The sequence below is a fragment of the Penicillium arizonense genome, assembly GCF_001773325.1.
Source record: "Penicillium arizonense strain CBS 141311 chromosome Unknown PENARI_contig008, whole genome shotgun sequence".
Classification (NCBI taxonomy): domain Eukaryota; kingdom Fungi; phylum Ascomycota; class Eurotiomycetes; order Eurotiales; family Aspergillaceae; genus Penicillium; species Penicillium arizonense.
The window spans coordinates 797,231-811,959 of NW_019173285.1; the positions used below are offsets into that span (position 1 = coordinate 797,231).

General features: G+C 47.8%; 7 protein-coding genes across 7 annotated transcripts; 1 reads left to right on the forward strand and 6 right to left on the reverse strand.

Moving 5' to 3' along the window:
- Positions 1 to 595: 595 nt before the first annotated feature.
- On the reverse strand, positions 596 to 1,551 carry PENARI_c008G06429 (VIT1/CCC1 transporter family protein; the record flags this gene model as incomplete). The annotated part of the gene is made up of 2 exons (XM_022631483.1): positions 596 to 1,127; positions 1,211 to 1,551. 2 exons carry the CDS (start codon positions 1,549 to 1,551, stop codon positions 596 to 598), a joined length of 873 nt encoding a protein of 290 aa, XP_022488471.1.
- A 1,778-nt stretch (positions 1,552 to 3,329) lies between these two features.
- Positions 3,330 to 3,766, reverse strand: PENARI_c008G05136 (uncharacterized protein; the record flags this gene model as incomplete). Its single annotated transcript, XM_022631448.1, has 3 exons — positions 3,330 to 3,333; positions 3,373 to 3,486; positions 3,555 to 3,766. 3 exons carry the CDS (start codon positions 3,764 to 3,766, stop codon positions 3,330 to 3,332), a joined length of 330 nt encoding a protein of 109 aa, XP_022488518.1.
- A 1,713-nt stretch (positions 3,767 to 5,479) lies between these two features.
- PENARI_c008G00762 (TNT domain-containing protein) lies at positions 5,480 to 6,277 on the reverse strand (the record flags this gene model as incomplete). The annotated part of the gene is made up of 2 exons (XM_022631290.1): positions 5,480 to 6,127; positions 6,188 to 6,277. 2 exons carry the CDS (start codon positions 6,275 to 6,277, stop codon positions 5,480 to 5,482), a joined length of 738 nt encoding a protein of 245 aa, XP_022488545.1.
- A 985-nt stretch (positions 6,278 to 7,262) lies between these two features.
- On the reverse strand, positions 7,263 to 8,211 carry PENARI_c008G09611 (GNAT family N-acetyltransferase; the record flags this gene model as incomplete). Its single annotated transcript, XM_022631589.1, has 3 exons — positions 7,263 to 7,270; positions 7,475 to 7,621; positions 7,677 to 8,211. 3 exons carry the CDS (start codon positions 8,209 to 8,211, stop codon positions 7,263 to 7,265), a joined length of 690 nt encoding a protein of 229 aa, XP_022488691.1.
- A 248-nt stretch (positions 8,212 to 8,459) lies between these two features.
- PENARI_c008G05860 (uncharacterized protein) lies at positions 8,460 to 9,878 on the reverse strand (the record flags this gene model as incomplete). Its single annotated transcript, XM_022631468.1, has 1 exon — positions 8,460 to 9,878. One exon carries the CDS (start codon positions 9,876 to 9,878, stop codon positions 8,460 to 8,462), a length of 1,419 nt encoding a protein of 472 aa, XP_022488787.1.
- Positions 9,879 to 10,190: 312 nt separating this feature from the next.
- PENARI_c008G11448 (Dor1-like family protein) lies at positions 10,191 to 11,570 on the reverse strand (the record flags this gene model as incomplete). Its single annotated transcript, XM_022631663.1, has 1 exon — positions 10,191 to 11,570. The coding sequence occupies one exon, from the start codon at positions 11,568 to 11,570 to the stop codon at positions 10,191 to 10,193; it is 1,380 nt and encodes a 459-aa protein (XP_022488735.1).
- Positions 11,571 to 11,823: 253 nt separating this feature from the next.
- Positions 11,824 to 13,593, forward strand: PENARI_c008G12030 (acid phosphatase DET1; the record flags this gene model as incomplete). Its single annotated transcript, XM_022631681.1, has 2 exons — positions 11,824 to 11,838; positions 11,893 to 13,593. 2 exons carry the CDS (start codon positions 11,824 to 11,826, stop codon positions 13,591 to 13,593), a joined length of 1,716 nt encoding a protein of 571 aa, XP_022488602.1.
- Positions 13,594 to 14,729: the final 1,136 nt, after the last annotated feature.

Genomic DNA, 14,729 nt, shown 5'->3' on the forward strand with positions numbered 1-14,729 from the left:
GGACTTAACTGGGTACATTTATCTGAGTACTGGAAGAATGGGGCGCGATAAGGTTTGGTATCAGGGGCTCAAAATAGATCTGGGGTAGAGCTCAGGGGTCCGATGACGCCATTGTAGGCTTCCATGGAGCATCTAGAGCTTTTTTAGATATTGTATTGGTCAGGGTATGAGGCCATTTAGTTTGCTAGGCATGTTGTTGTATCTGCTCAGACTTATGGAATGTAGAATCTATCTTTGAGTGATCTTAGATTGCCAGTCGTGTTATTCATTGAGCACTACCATTTAGTAACTTAATGTCGAACTTCATAGTAGACCTTGCTCTCTCTTTCTCCCCATTTCTCCCTCGGGTGAATCAAATATGAACCTAAGTTCATTTCACGCCGAAATGGAGATTTCAAACCATCCCATACCTTGACGGTAATTGTCCGGAATGCTTTTGCCATGGACCTAAAATTCATGGATAAACAAGAAACGAAAACCAACGCCAGCCGATATATCGTCGTAGATATCAAAATCGAAAATGCCGCTCAACGCCAACACCATGAACCAGGAAACAGAACATCGAAAGCAAAAGATATAATAATTTGGGGGCGATTTAGTCGTGCTTTTCACCGGAGCCATCAGCGAGCATCTGGAAACCTTTTACCAATCCCATTGCCGAGCCAGCTGCGATGCCGCCCACCAAGACCATTTGTATTCCTCCAATCAACCCCTTTCGGACATTCCGACGACCACTCCAGCCAGTAACGAAGCATGTCTTGCCATATCCAAAGATGAATAGTGCAACGACCATAGTAGCAATAGACCAGCGCAGGGCGATGAAGGCATCCTGGGGGCCAACGAAGAAGTATGGGAGGAGAGGGACGAATCCACCGATGAAGTATCCAAGCGCGATTGTCAAGGCGCAAATGACAGCTCGAGAGCCAGAGGGCTCAGGCATGGTGTGGTGGAAGTTCATGAGGAAGGATGGGAGCATGGGGGAAGCAGAGAGGTGATTTTTGAGTTGAGCGACCAATTCAGAAGGTAGCTCGTAGGGCTCAAAGATATCGCTAATAATGTCGGACACAGAGGCGGCATCAGTCATGGTTTGTGTCGTTGTTTCTTTCAATGTAGCTTTGTATGATTCCCTATTAGTGTATCAGTAATCAGGTCCCAATACATCGGCCGGGACTTGTGGCGATCGCTCTTTAAAAGAACAGAGGATACTCACTCTTCGCTCTTGGCACCCAGGTATCCACCTAATCCCATTGAGATAGCTCCTGCGATGAGTTCTGCCAGTCCACCGAATACCACCACTTTGGTATCACCCAGTGCGGACAGTCCAGCCGTGAGGGCAAATGGCACAGTCATACCGTCGGACAGACCGATAATAGCATCCGATACTGTGCGACCGTCGATGAAGCGATACGATTTCGCATCTCGACTGTTATCGTTTCCAGCCTCGACATCAGAGCGACGAGGAAGGCCCATGTCCTTCTCCTCCGAAGAGGAACTGCGATCGGCGAGAGGGGAATAGCTCGACATCAGGCCTTTCAACGAGCTAACAGACATGGTTGTAGAAAGTGAGGAATTTCAAAATGCGAGAAACCTTGCAGCACCCCTTGACTGGAAAGGGGAATGAGAAAGGGAGCAAGGAGGGATTTCTTAAGTTTAAGAGAAAACTTCGCTCAAAGTCGCCGACTCATGCTGCAAGCATGTTGCATCTGCGGAGAAACTTGATCAGCTCCTCTGCTGATCACAGCCTATCGAGTGACCTAGGAAGACAACGTGCTTGGCGTGGCTCTCTGTGGCCCTTTCTGGCCAGGCACGTGCAACGCTGATTCGAGGAGGGTCGGCTGGGTGGGGCGAGGGGAGTGGGCCCTAACTGCTTAACTCCTGGATTTTGGCCAATCACATGACTTTATTTCTAATCCAGGTCATTTGTAGGCCCCATTAAAGTCACGTGTTTATCGGCAGTTGAACTATAGAGGTTAAGCGATATTAATTTCTTCTTTTTCCTGTCTTCTATGCATATCCTCTGACTGCTAGCACGTGCTTATTTTAATATGTTCTTATCAGCGGCTTTTCCCCCCCGACATTGTGGATTGGTTTCGTCTCATTTGATGTCAGAGTGGAATTTACATCTGATATGTCTTGTTAGAGGGACTAATAGTAAAGAAAGAAGACAGCGGCTTATTCCGCCAGAGACAAGATGCTTCAGGTAAGTTCTTCTTATCACCCCTCTACCTTGTTATATCCTTGACTGGCATTCCAAATGATCGGAGCTAGAAAGAAACCATTATTTACAGGGCCGTCACTGCCGTACTTGCTTTAGTCAGTGCAACTTCATGAAATTTTCCCGGTAGGAATTAGTATGAGTATCATTATAAGGTGAGCAGGCGTATTTACAGCAAGACAGGTTTAGAAGTCCCTCCTTAGAACCCAGGCAGGTTACCAGATGACTCTCAGATCAAGCATGTAATATACTAGCCCTGTATATCTACACGTCAAACATCACCAGTAACTCCTGGTCTTAATTCCCGTAGTGACATTCCCCCCAACGCCATTTGCTGCATAATACCGTAGCCCGAACTAGATGGTTTTATGCAATGCCCTTCAAAAAGCCAGAGTGCTAGAGAAAGTGCTGCCGGATCTAACCATGACTTAACGATGTCACTATAAAGTGGTTTGCAAGTGAAACATTGAAACACAGCGATGGATGATACTCCTAAATAATGGGCTTCAATACAACGTCTGCTCTGGACGGTCCATTCCACATCTGCGGTCAGGATCATGTCTAACTAGCTGACTACATGTACTATGGTGGAGCTGTGAAAGGCGTTTGCCCCATTTGTCTTTTACATGGATTGTCTATGGGATAAGTTTTCAGGTTCCATTAACCCTAATCACCAATGCACGAACTTAGACCCAAGGTCACACGTAAAGAGTGACATAGACATTTCAAAAGTAGGTTGAACTTATAATTGCACAGGGAACAGTGGATAAGAGGTAAAAGCAACTTCATATATCAGGACCTGCCATAATTCATGACGCATTGACTGAGACCGAAAAGAAAAGGAGAAAAGGAATATGAACAGGAAAGGTGTAAATCAAGCCCAGAAACATAAGACACACTTTTCGCTAACTGTCAAATGGTGGCAAAGCTGTCAACATGTATCTGTCAACATGTATCAAGTGGCGGCAGCCATCTCCTTACACCATAAGACAGATCTGTGTCTAGACAAGATATGCAATGAAACTCGTAGATCGAACGGCGATGAAGAGAAAATAGTATGTGCAATAAGTCGCCGCGACAGATGGTTGTTCTCGAAGATCTAGTACAATCCACGTTAGCTCAGGAGACCATTAGTACAATGACCAGGTCACACGTACTACTTGCGCTTCTCAGCACCATTCTTCTGATCCGTAGAAGAGGAGCCACTCATATCCCAAAGTCGGCTCTTGTAGGCGGGGAAGGAAGTGTGGTTCCACATGTTGACCAGGACACTAAGTGAGATAATGCGTTAGCCTTGGGAAGCAAGGTGAGAAACAAAAACAATAGAGACCAAACTCACCCTTGGGTCCGATCTTTGTAGGCTTCGTCCTCGATCTCCTTTACTTGCACCTTCATGCCGTCTTTGGTGAACGCGATGTTCTTGCGCTCCATCTTCTCGCGCGTGTTCTTGCTGACATCCTGCACGATGCTGTAGACGACGAAGCCGACCACGGCGAGGACGCCAACGAAGACCAGGAGGAGGATGAGAGGGATGAGATTGCGGGCGCCCATGGTGGGGGTTGTTCTGTGTATAGCGAGTGTATCGATTTGAGGGGAGTGTCGGGTTCCTTTAAGGAAACGAAGTCGAAGATCTGGAGGGTCCTGTGGGGAGGGTGGAAATCGAGGAAGGAAACGGCGGAAAAATACACTATATGCTGCCAAGAATAAGTGTGTCGCGTGCGCAAATAGTTGCCGACACTGCTGCCTGGAGTGGATATGTTCCTTGTAAGGCGAGAATGTTCAAAATTCGACAAGAGACAAATGTAAATGCCTGAAACTCAGGGGTTCTCATTCCATTTAACGCTTCCATGATGTTTGATTCGAGGGGAACCGTGGCTGAGCCCCGCAGACCGTGGCTGAGTATGCTGAGTCAAGAGGTTAATTTTAGCCGTTAAGGCTGGCACTGGAGACTAAGGAGAATGCACGATTTGATACCGTCTTTCTGATATTTGCTTTCTTTTATTTAGATATGAAAAAGAAAATATGCACATATAACTCATCCCATCGCATTTATCCTTAGCATGAACTGCGTCAAACAAGATCGGTGGATCTCAATATCATTTGCGTCATTATGATAAAATCCCAAACTAAAGACCAAGCGGTGAACCCTCCATCTGGGGAAGCTCTCTTGATCTCTCACGATACTAGATCTTTCCTTGTAGCTCAATTCAATACCTAGATATTCAATCCGACACCATGTGTGACATTCCCTTCTTTCCGATCTTTCCAATCTGTTTCCAATGCGGCACTGATCAGAATCCGTGTCACTGCAAGGTGGTTGGCCCGACGCTTGGTAAGTCCTTACCTTCTTCAGTTATCGAAATATTGCGTATTGGGCTCTATCTGACTGTTACTTAGGATTCTGCTCAACCATTGTGGCGGCGGTTAGTATAAGTCATACCTTATAGTCTCTCGGGAGAAAGCATATAGACTCTTATGTCTTATCTCTGTTGCACGGGTGCTTATTCCACATCTTTATACAGGTATTCTGCTGGCCTCTTTCAATCTTCTGTGGCTGTGGCTGCACTAAGACCGGAAAAGAGTATGTTTTTTCTCTGTCTTTCCCCTTCTGAACTTCCAGGCTGATCAAAACTAGCATGTTGGGATATCCTGTCAAACTTAACGGGCAGGTTAGCAATGCCATACCATTCTGATGTATCGATAATAGTCTGGAGGCATACATGAGACGATGTATTCCTGCCTATCTGTTTATGCTGGTTTCCAGGAGTTTGGGCTCTGGCGTGACTATATGTACTACAATATCATTTATCGTGCCTGAACTCATGTCAACACTGATAAATGCGTCCCTCTTAGCCCACACCTCTCTACTTGTAAAACAGAACATAACGTTAATTTAAACCATCAAATTGTAGACTTTGCGCATTTTGGCTCTTTACCATGTTGGATTGATAATAGGAAACGCCGATATACTACTCGAGATGTTTTCAAGTTTTTTTAGTTGTTCCTCATCATGATTACCAGGACCAAGATCAACTTGCTTCGGATTATGCCAGAATGGGTTATATGACCTGTCATGCTTTGATAAGCTTTGTTTCCTCCCTTGCCCCCAAGTATAGTTGTGTTGTTTGTAGATAGGATTTGTATTGGATCAAAATGCGAGAAAACAGGCTTGTCAATTAGAGACCATCACTATTAGACATCAAAAGTCCTGAATCAAGTATACAGAGAGTAGAAAGTCCACAACTACACTATACCGAGCCAGCCCTAAGAAGAAGTGGGCTGAGCGGGGTCAGGCAGATATCCAGCAGAGTACTCTTCAGCCTCATCATAGTCCTCAGTCTCCAGTCTCTTCAAGAAACCCTGGTCAATCAAATCGAGCACCTTCATCGGAACCATAAGCTGCGATCCAAACCCGGGCTGCTCAAACCAAGGCGCGATGGGGCCCACCAAAGCGTCAAATTGCTTGGTCACCTCGTACACATGATAGTTGTAAGGGAAGCTGCTTTTCTCCGGCGCAAACAGGTTGGATGGAGGCAGAGATCGTTCAATATACGGCGCACCAAGAGGAGCCATGAAGTTTCCGTATTCAGATCCGAATCGATCGAGCTTCTGGCCCACAGGAAGTGTCATGTTGCCCTGGATAGGAAGCGACTCGGTGTTGATCGTAAAACCACTGTCCCCTGGGTAGATCCAGTATGCCTTGGGGTCGGACGCATTCAGGGTCCATTTCTCCAGGAATTCGTAAGGGCAGAGATCGCCAAATCGGGAGTAGGTCTGGAGTTCGTTGGCGAGAGGGAAATACTTAGGAAAGACTTTGGGACCGAGTCGTGGGTCACCGCAGACAGCAGTGGAGTTTTGGTTGGTTATTCCCTTGCAGGGATCGGGATAGCATCTGTCGGGGTAATCACGCTCCTAGTAAATATTAGCATTGAAGTTCATCTCCATATTGGAAAGAGGGCTGTCACAACTTACCCGGTTTCCCTGGGGTTTATTCGGCCTGACAAATGAAGATGCATCAGCCAGAGTGGCAGCAAGCACAATAATTATGGTAAAGAGACGCATTTCTGTAAAAATAGACAATGATTGGATTTTGGTAACGAAAGACAAAGGAGATCAAACAGGGAATTAGTCTCTAATTTATTATCGAGGAGGCTCTAGATTATTTATTCGGCCATTAAAAGCCATTGCTAGTAGCCTGTCTTGGCTATACATCTAGATTGAACCCTGCGCATACCTGTTCATCGAATTAATTGTTTTCAGCATGCTCTCCTGACTATCGAATCCACTTATTCCCTTTTTGAGAAGAGATTTTCGATAATATGGGGGGTATAGTATGCAGAACTAATTAACAAAAGGTAGATGTACCCACTCAAAGCCACTTGAGCTGAACTCGTGTCAGCTAGCACACGGGATGCATGCAGGTGCGTACAGCTTCATTTTTTGGGGCGGCAAGGAGAACACAATTTCCTTTTCAAAGAGTTGCATCTTTGCAAAAGTCGATCTATTTCCCGGTAGAATAAAGGGTATGTACATGTACATGTAGGACTGTTAACATTCTTCTTAAACAAGTGGGGTCTTAACTTGTTCTTCACTGTGGAAATCCGGAGATGGTTTCCTCGCTCATGCCCCTATCCTTTCAACCAATCGCATCCATAATTTGCTCACTGATCTTGGCAAATTTGACCACTGACCAGATTGTAGTACGTGCCAGAAGCAAAAATGAACGCAGCAAATAATAATTGGCGACAGCCTTGCATTGCATATGCAGGAGCTGGTAGTGTGCATATTAGGAAAAACTGAGATCTGATCCTCAGCCCTTACCCAGCCTCCTCGCTCAGGTTGGTGAGCATCATTCCTTAGCCCAAATAAGCATCTCGGAAGAACTGGTGTCACCTCGGGCGGAGCGGGTGATCATCAATGCAAGTAACGCTAGGTCGAAGTCTGTACAGTATATCCAAAGATAGGTACCACGTACATCGGTATCTCCGATATATGTGATAAATAGAGTTCTTATTTGATTTTTTATTACAAAGATCAAGAAGCGAGCTCAGTGCCCTGTGTCCAAGTCAAACTTAGAGTCGCCCAAACCCCAAGTTGCCATTTACACCCCAAGGTGCTTGACTCGCAAATCCTTCAACACCGAGCGTTATGAAAGCCCCTTCCAGTTCAGAACAACAATCGACATCCTCGGCCGACCCCGATTCTTGCTTTCAGGAGCCCAATCCTCCAAAGTACACACTTCCTCAAAGTTATTCTTACTCATAACTTTCGAACTGCCTGTATTCCCAACCAGATAGCTAGCTTTCAGAATATGGAGATTCATCCGAGGAATAGCCCAGTCCCGAATGAGAGTCCGGACAGCAAGTGTCATAATTCCCTGACCATGATATTTAGGCGAAAGATAGTCTGTCAACATCGTTAGCTATGTCACAGAAAAGTAGTCATTGGGTTAAGAACATACTTCCTAATCCCCAGACAATATCCTTGTTTCCAGCAGGTATCTCATTGTTTCTCGCCTGTGCCTCTTCCCTTGCCGAGCTTCCATATTCCAGTTCATAGAAGGCATACCGGGTGATACTGATAGAGCCGATGAAAACATCCTTGAGTGCTGCGCCAGTCTTGAGGTCGTATTCGGTGACTTCACGGATGCATCTGAAGGCGCAAACATCGAAGAATTTTGGAGGGCCATCTTGGTCACTGGAATCATTGCTTTGCGTTTGATTCTTTGATTGCTCGTATTCTTGTTGCAGTTTAGTTCGGATGGCTTCGTTTTCTTTGCACTGCATGTTGATCCAGTCCACGGCGTGCTCGGGCAGAAATGGGTAGGGTGGTCCTTCTAGCCATGGATAGACAAGTGGATCATTGAGAATCTCAGTCATTTCTTTTGATGTCTCTTCGATGTCGTGCGGACGGTCCATCGTGATGATAATATGGGAACATGGTGCTGGAAGCCGGAGATAGGGCTCCTTGGTGAGCGGGTTAAAGTAGACGGGCATTTTGGCGAGCAATGTCCAGAACACCTGGAAAATTAAGAATTGCAAATAACTGAATCTTGGATTCTTCTATTCTGTTTAAATGTTGAGCATAGCCACGCCTTTTCGCTATCTTACTCTGAGTCATGGCCGAGGGTGCCCAGGTGCTAACCAATTGAGGAAAAGTGCGATGTTACCTTACAAATTATTTCATCTTACCTCTAGATTAGCCTGAAGACTCATAACCTATACTTTGGCCCCGATACTTCACCTTATACGCGCCCATGTAAGAAAAGTTTACGGGGCCGAACCCAGGTGAAGTAACTCGGAACAGCAGCCAAAGCGTGACTAGAAACGACATCGCCTTCGCGCTCTCTCAATGCCTTCATCTCCAGCTCGTAAAATTTCCAAGACCGCAATACCCACAGACTCACCGAACCAAGGATGAACATGCACGCCACATACACCTGGGTACTTAAGTACCCAGAGGTAGCAACAAGACTGAGAGCGATAGGCTCAGCAACGGTAGTAGGAATAACCAGAGCAAGACAAATCAAAGCAAAAGTCGAAGGCAATCGATTCAAACCAACCACTTCGGCCATGACAGGCGTGATAGTACCCCAGAACGTGCCACAGACAGTGCCGACCAAAACCGCAAAGACGAGCAACAGGGCATAAGACTGCGCCGGAATCCAAATAGCAAAGCAAAGCAATCCACAGAGCGCAGTCATCATCATTGAGATGGTGATCCGCCCGAATGTATCACTGGCATGTCCCACAATCGGCCTACCAATGACTAGACCCAAGTTCATGATAGCACCCGCGACAGAACCCTGCTGCGGATTGAGTCCAATAGAGGAGGCATAGTTGGGTAGCGAGTACCAGAGAGCAATGTATCCAAACTCAGTAGCAACGCCCCAAAGGATCAAGAGGAAGACCTCGAAGTGGCTAAGCTCGCGGTAATTGACGGTTCGCTGTGGCGTGGCGGGGCGGGCTTCTTTCCGTTCTTTCATTAGGAGTGAGGAGAAGGTGTTAGCGCCCAAGGCGCAGAATGCCAGAATTCGATAAGTTGCGTCTACGCCTAGTGTTTCGATGGCACGCCCGGCTCCTAGGTTGTAGATGAGACCGCCAACGCCGGAACCAGAAGCGGCAATGCCAATTGCGAGGCTTCGCTTTGTTGAGAACCAGGGCGGTAAGACTGCCATGCTGGTTAGGTATAGGAAGCCCATTCCAATACCGAAGCAGACGCCCTGTGTTAGGAAGAGGTGCCAGATCTTGGTGGCATACGATGCACCGAAGAGGGCGGCGAAGACTAGTGCTGTGCCGAGGAGCTGTGTGAAGGTTGTTCCGGTGGTTTTGTATGTCTTTGTTACCAATGGACCGATAATTAGGCAGGTTGAAATCGATAGACCGCCGATGAATGCATAGTCCAGATGGGTTGCGCCGGGAAATGTGGAATGTAGGAGGAAGTGGTTTAGTATCACTCCCCAAGCGCCGTTCACGCCCCAGGTGTGTACTGTTATCATGAATGCGCAAAATGTGCATACCCAACCATATCCGCCGTTTGGAGGTATGTCGTCGAATGCATCGGTACCGTTGATATTCGATGGGACGATGTTTTCGGTATCCGAGGGCGCAGAGTGCTGTGTATCCTGGGGTGAAACTCTTAGCTGCAGTTCCATGCCGTCCATAACGACGTTTCAAATGTGTCTCAGCAGTCAAGTGTAGGGTGTCTGTTCAAGTGTGAGAGATATCAGGTCAATTGAAGAGGGGCTCCCCGCAAGGTTCCTCGGAAACAATAACCTCTTCAGGCAGGAGGGCTGGAACACAATGCCAACTCACAAGGCTTCCAAGGTTAGGGCAAAATACTTAGCAGAAGCAAAGTGCATGCAATGCTAAAGTGACGCACTATACGGATTGAGGTAATGAGAATACTTCATGACAATCTATTATACATTTCAATGCTCCTATCCTGGAAATCATCGCGCTTGGGTATATGAATGCTAATGTACCGGAACCCGACTAGTCAATTGCTCCAGACGACCTGCCAAGGCCCGATGTTTGCGCATGACCTCCTCCCATTCGTAGGCCACGTCCCCCTCCGCATCGCCATCCCCGCTCAGCTCAGTCAGAATCATGCCAAAGTCACCACCGAGACGACCGAGACTTGCAGCACAGTACAAGAGCTGGGTGAGAAGGCTTTCTCTCGAGCTCCGATCTCGGACATTAGGAAGATATGTGCGCATCGTATCCGTGAGCAATTGGACAAGATGCATTGGGAATGTTGCAAGAGCGGGAGGTAGACGTTGCAAAGGATCATCCGAATGGGCAGGCTTCGACTTGGCTTTAGCGTCTGCGCCTCGTAAGCCCGAGCTGGCAAGCTCAGATTCAGATTGTTCAGACCCGAAGATGTTCTTATATAATGAGACAATGGCGAAGCTCTGCTCTCGGAAAATCTCGATGTATCGTTTCAGATAGCGATCAGTTTGCTGGCCAGCAGACCACGTAGTCGTGTCTGATTTGTCCTTTCCACTGATGCGGCGTTGGGTTTCTTGATCAGCGAGTTCGCGAAGAGGGTCCAAAGCTTCAAGAGTCGACACCAAATGCGCCAATCTGCAGACCAAGAAGATGGCTCCCAGAGCACCTTCTCCTGTTCCCGCAGCTCCGTCGCTTTGGAGCATCTCCAAATCCGGGGCTACTCGACGCAGCCAGCCCACAGTTCGCATACCAGCTGCTAGCCGTAGGTTCTGAGCGCGAAGCCCCGTGATCAGATTACTTGTCATGTCCTTCATGGCATCCTCTGCTTGAGACGCCACATCTTGAATCAATGGGGATTCGGGGTATAGTGTTTGTAATCGCTTGATATGTGCATGCAGGTCGAGCGCCGAGGAGTAGGTTGTGGAGGAGGCACCGGTACCGGAGTTGACTGAGGCGGCGGACACGGCTGTCGACAGCAGACTTGGTAATTCTAAGATGTCGGAGAGTCGATCGACATTGCGAGACAGCTGCATGGCCTTCTTTCGTCGTTCCAGAGCTGCATTGTCTGTGATCTTGCTGTACTTGGTGGAGAACCCAACAGCTTCCTCGTCAAGTTTAGGGATGGCATCGCGGAGCTGTTGCGCCTCGCGGGTCAACTGTGGAACGGACGTAGAGAGCGTGGACAAATTATCGGCGGAGGTGACAAAAGCCCGGTGCGAACGATTGGATAAAGCCTGGAGGGAAAGGAGGGTCGAATGGGAGGATTGGGCCAGCGATGGGGGTTCGGTATTCTGGAGGGCTTCGAGCGATAGGGTGGACAGTCGATTGAGGTATTTATCAGTAGTCCCATCGGTCGAGAGAGCCGGACTTAAGTGAGGAGCCAGCAACTCCAGCAAATCGGCCATGGTTGATGCTATTCGGAAGTTGCGTAAAAGAGGCGCGCTGAATGGACGGCGGTTGGTCCGTGCGGGTCTGTACCTTCTGGACTCAACTTTTTCCCATTTCGATTTGTTCTTCTGTTTCAACCTCTTGTTTCTCTTGTTCTTGCTTTATTGTCAGACCGCGATTCAAGTCCTGCGTTCTTTCTCGTTGTTCTAGAGTGGTGATATCTCTAGCCCCTCCCCCGCATCCCCATTACAAGCCCCATTCCCGTCTACCATGGGGAAGCCACGGGTAAGTCTAGATGTTTGATGGACTTGCTGGCCTATACTGACCTGAGCCTGGTAGATGATCATTTTGGTGCGCCATGCACAGTCAGAAGGCAACAAGAACCGAGATATCCACCAGACTATTCCAGACCATCGGGTAAAGCTCACGACTGAGGGCCACCGACAAGCACAAGAGGCAGGCCAGCGACTCCGAGACCTCCTCCATCCTGATGATACCCTTCACTTCTTTACTTCTCCCTATCGTCGGACAAGAGAGACTACCGAAGGGATTCTTGAATCCCTAACATCCGACAAACCCTCTCCATCACCGTTCCCCAGACATACAATCAAAGTCTATGAAGAACCCCGACTGCGGGAACAAGACTTTGGGAACTTCCAACCATGCTCTACAGAAATGGAGCGCATGTGGATGGAGCGGGCAGACTATGGCCATTTCTTCTACCGGATCCCCAACGGCGAGTCAGCGGCGGACGCCTACGACCGAGTAAGTGGGTTCAACGAGTCACTCTGGCGTCTCTTTGGTGAAGACGACTTTGCCAGTGTGTGCGTTCTCGTCACTCACGGTCTCATGGCACGAGTATTCCTGATGAAATGGTACCACTGGAGCGTGGAGTACTTTGAGGACCTTCGCAACATCAACCACTGCGAGTTTGTAGTATTGACCCACAACCCAGAAAACGGCAAATATACTCTACAGAACAAGTTACGAACATGGTCGGATTTGAAGAAGGACAGAGAACGGGAAAATGGAGCTAAAGGACAGAACCATACGCTCGCTCCGCTGCCAGACCACATCCCAATTCGACGAAAATGGGGCGGCTGTCCGGACGGCTGTACTCACGGCATCTCTGCAGATGGGAAACAACTATTGCGAGCTAATCTGTTGAATTCTATGCGGCACGGCACTGATCATTCTCATCCAAAGCATCTCGATGAACATGGCCATAGCTTTGGCTCTAAGCTCCACAAATCAGTGTCAATCGACGAGGTTGTCTCATCTTCAGAGGACAGCACTACTCAAAACGATATCACTCGAAAATCTAGCACCAGACACACCTCCAATCCGCGACCAGGGAGTGACGACGGTACCGGAGATAACACGAAGCATTACGACTCAAGCTCAGAGGCCCTGCCAGCCCAGCCGTTGCACCCAAAGCGACACAATCAACATGGACTGAATCGAAATAGCGAGGATCATCTTTTCCATCCACCACCAGCCTCGTCTTCATCCTCCGCGCATTTGAAATATGCCCTGCTCCACCTCGGTGGCCGTGACGGCGGTGGCTCAATGAGCGGAGCAAATAGCCTGGCTCCGTCCGACGACGAAGGCGATGATCATGACCACCATCACCGCCATTATGTGTCAAGCTCTTCCAAACTCCACACCGGCAGCTTGTCACATGCAAACCAACAACACTTCCAATTCCCATCTCAAACACAAGGACCAGTCCCCTCCCAGGAACTTGAAGAGGATGGCGACGACGAGATGAGTGGAAATCCCACAGGGAAACCAAGGAAACCTCGACCACACCACCCTTCCCACCATCACCATCACCATCACCACCATCATCTTTCCACCGGCAACCAATCCGAGCACCGCATGGCCAACATCCTAGGTGACGGAGACGAATCCTCCAACCCTTCCGAAACGCAAACACCACGACCAGATAACTCGACAGCGGACCATCCTGATACCCAAAAATTGTCTCTAGAAGACCAGCAAAAAGCAGATCAAAGCATCAGAGGGAGCGTCTACTAATGCTGTAACCACTGCTACAACGCATTTCAGGTGTTTTCTTTTCATTGTTGTTTCTGTCCCACACTCCGACATGCTTGCATACATCTGCATCTGGCTCTGCTCTGTTAACTCTCTTTATCTGCTGCCTACCTACCCTTACGACCCGCGACGACTGCTTGGATGAATCTTGACTACCCGCAACTGCATCTACATGTCTTTTGATTTCAATGTTTGGGCTTAGATCCCTTTTCGGCGTTAGGCCAAATTTCAAAATTATTTAGTCCCCGTTCTTGTGACAATCCATTTGATAAATCTGTCCGTGTAATATTCTATTCCAGTTTGACTTTATCCCAGCAATCCATATTGGAACTCAAACCCTTTCTCTCTAGTCTTGGTTGTCGTATAAGCTTGATATAAGAACCGATTCCCTTCAGCGTGAGATGAAATGAGCTTCATAGCATCGAACGAGTCAACCCAAATAATGTATACCAGAACATGCCATGATAGAAACATGAAGACTTGGTTCGATACATGTCACCGAAGTATCCAAAAGAAAGAACTTCATCCAAGAGAGAAGAGCATCATCATACCAAAACTTGCCCAAAAGACCCACCGAGGCAGGGAGTACGAGGAACCCAAAACACAAAGTGCAAAACACAAAGCGAAGAAGACCCTACGGGCACGAGCCAGAGAAAAGTATACTATACTGCAGTCAAAGCAGAGACCAGGACTGTGTTCATCATGTATGAAAATCATCTCCAATAAACCTGCGCACCAAGAACCAGTCAGGAGAACTAAGGACCACAAATTGCATAAACAGAGAAAACCGAGAATGCAGATATGGACCGTGATCGCCGACACAATGCCGCGAAAGTGACAAGAGGGGGTGGAAGACAATAGAAGGAAGATGACTTCGATATCGAGGTCACTGTAGGCTACATACATGTCAATCGCGAGGATTGAATGACTGGGGTGGGGGCATTTCTGAATATGATGAATGTGCGAGTGGGATCGACCATCTTGATGTGTTTGTTTTGTCTGTCATAGTCAAAAAGGGGTGGATCGGGACCAGTCGGCACTCCATTGGTTTGGGGTTGACTGTCAGAATTGAAAGGGAGTGAAGAGGAATCGAACAGTTCCGAAGGAAACGGAAAAAA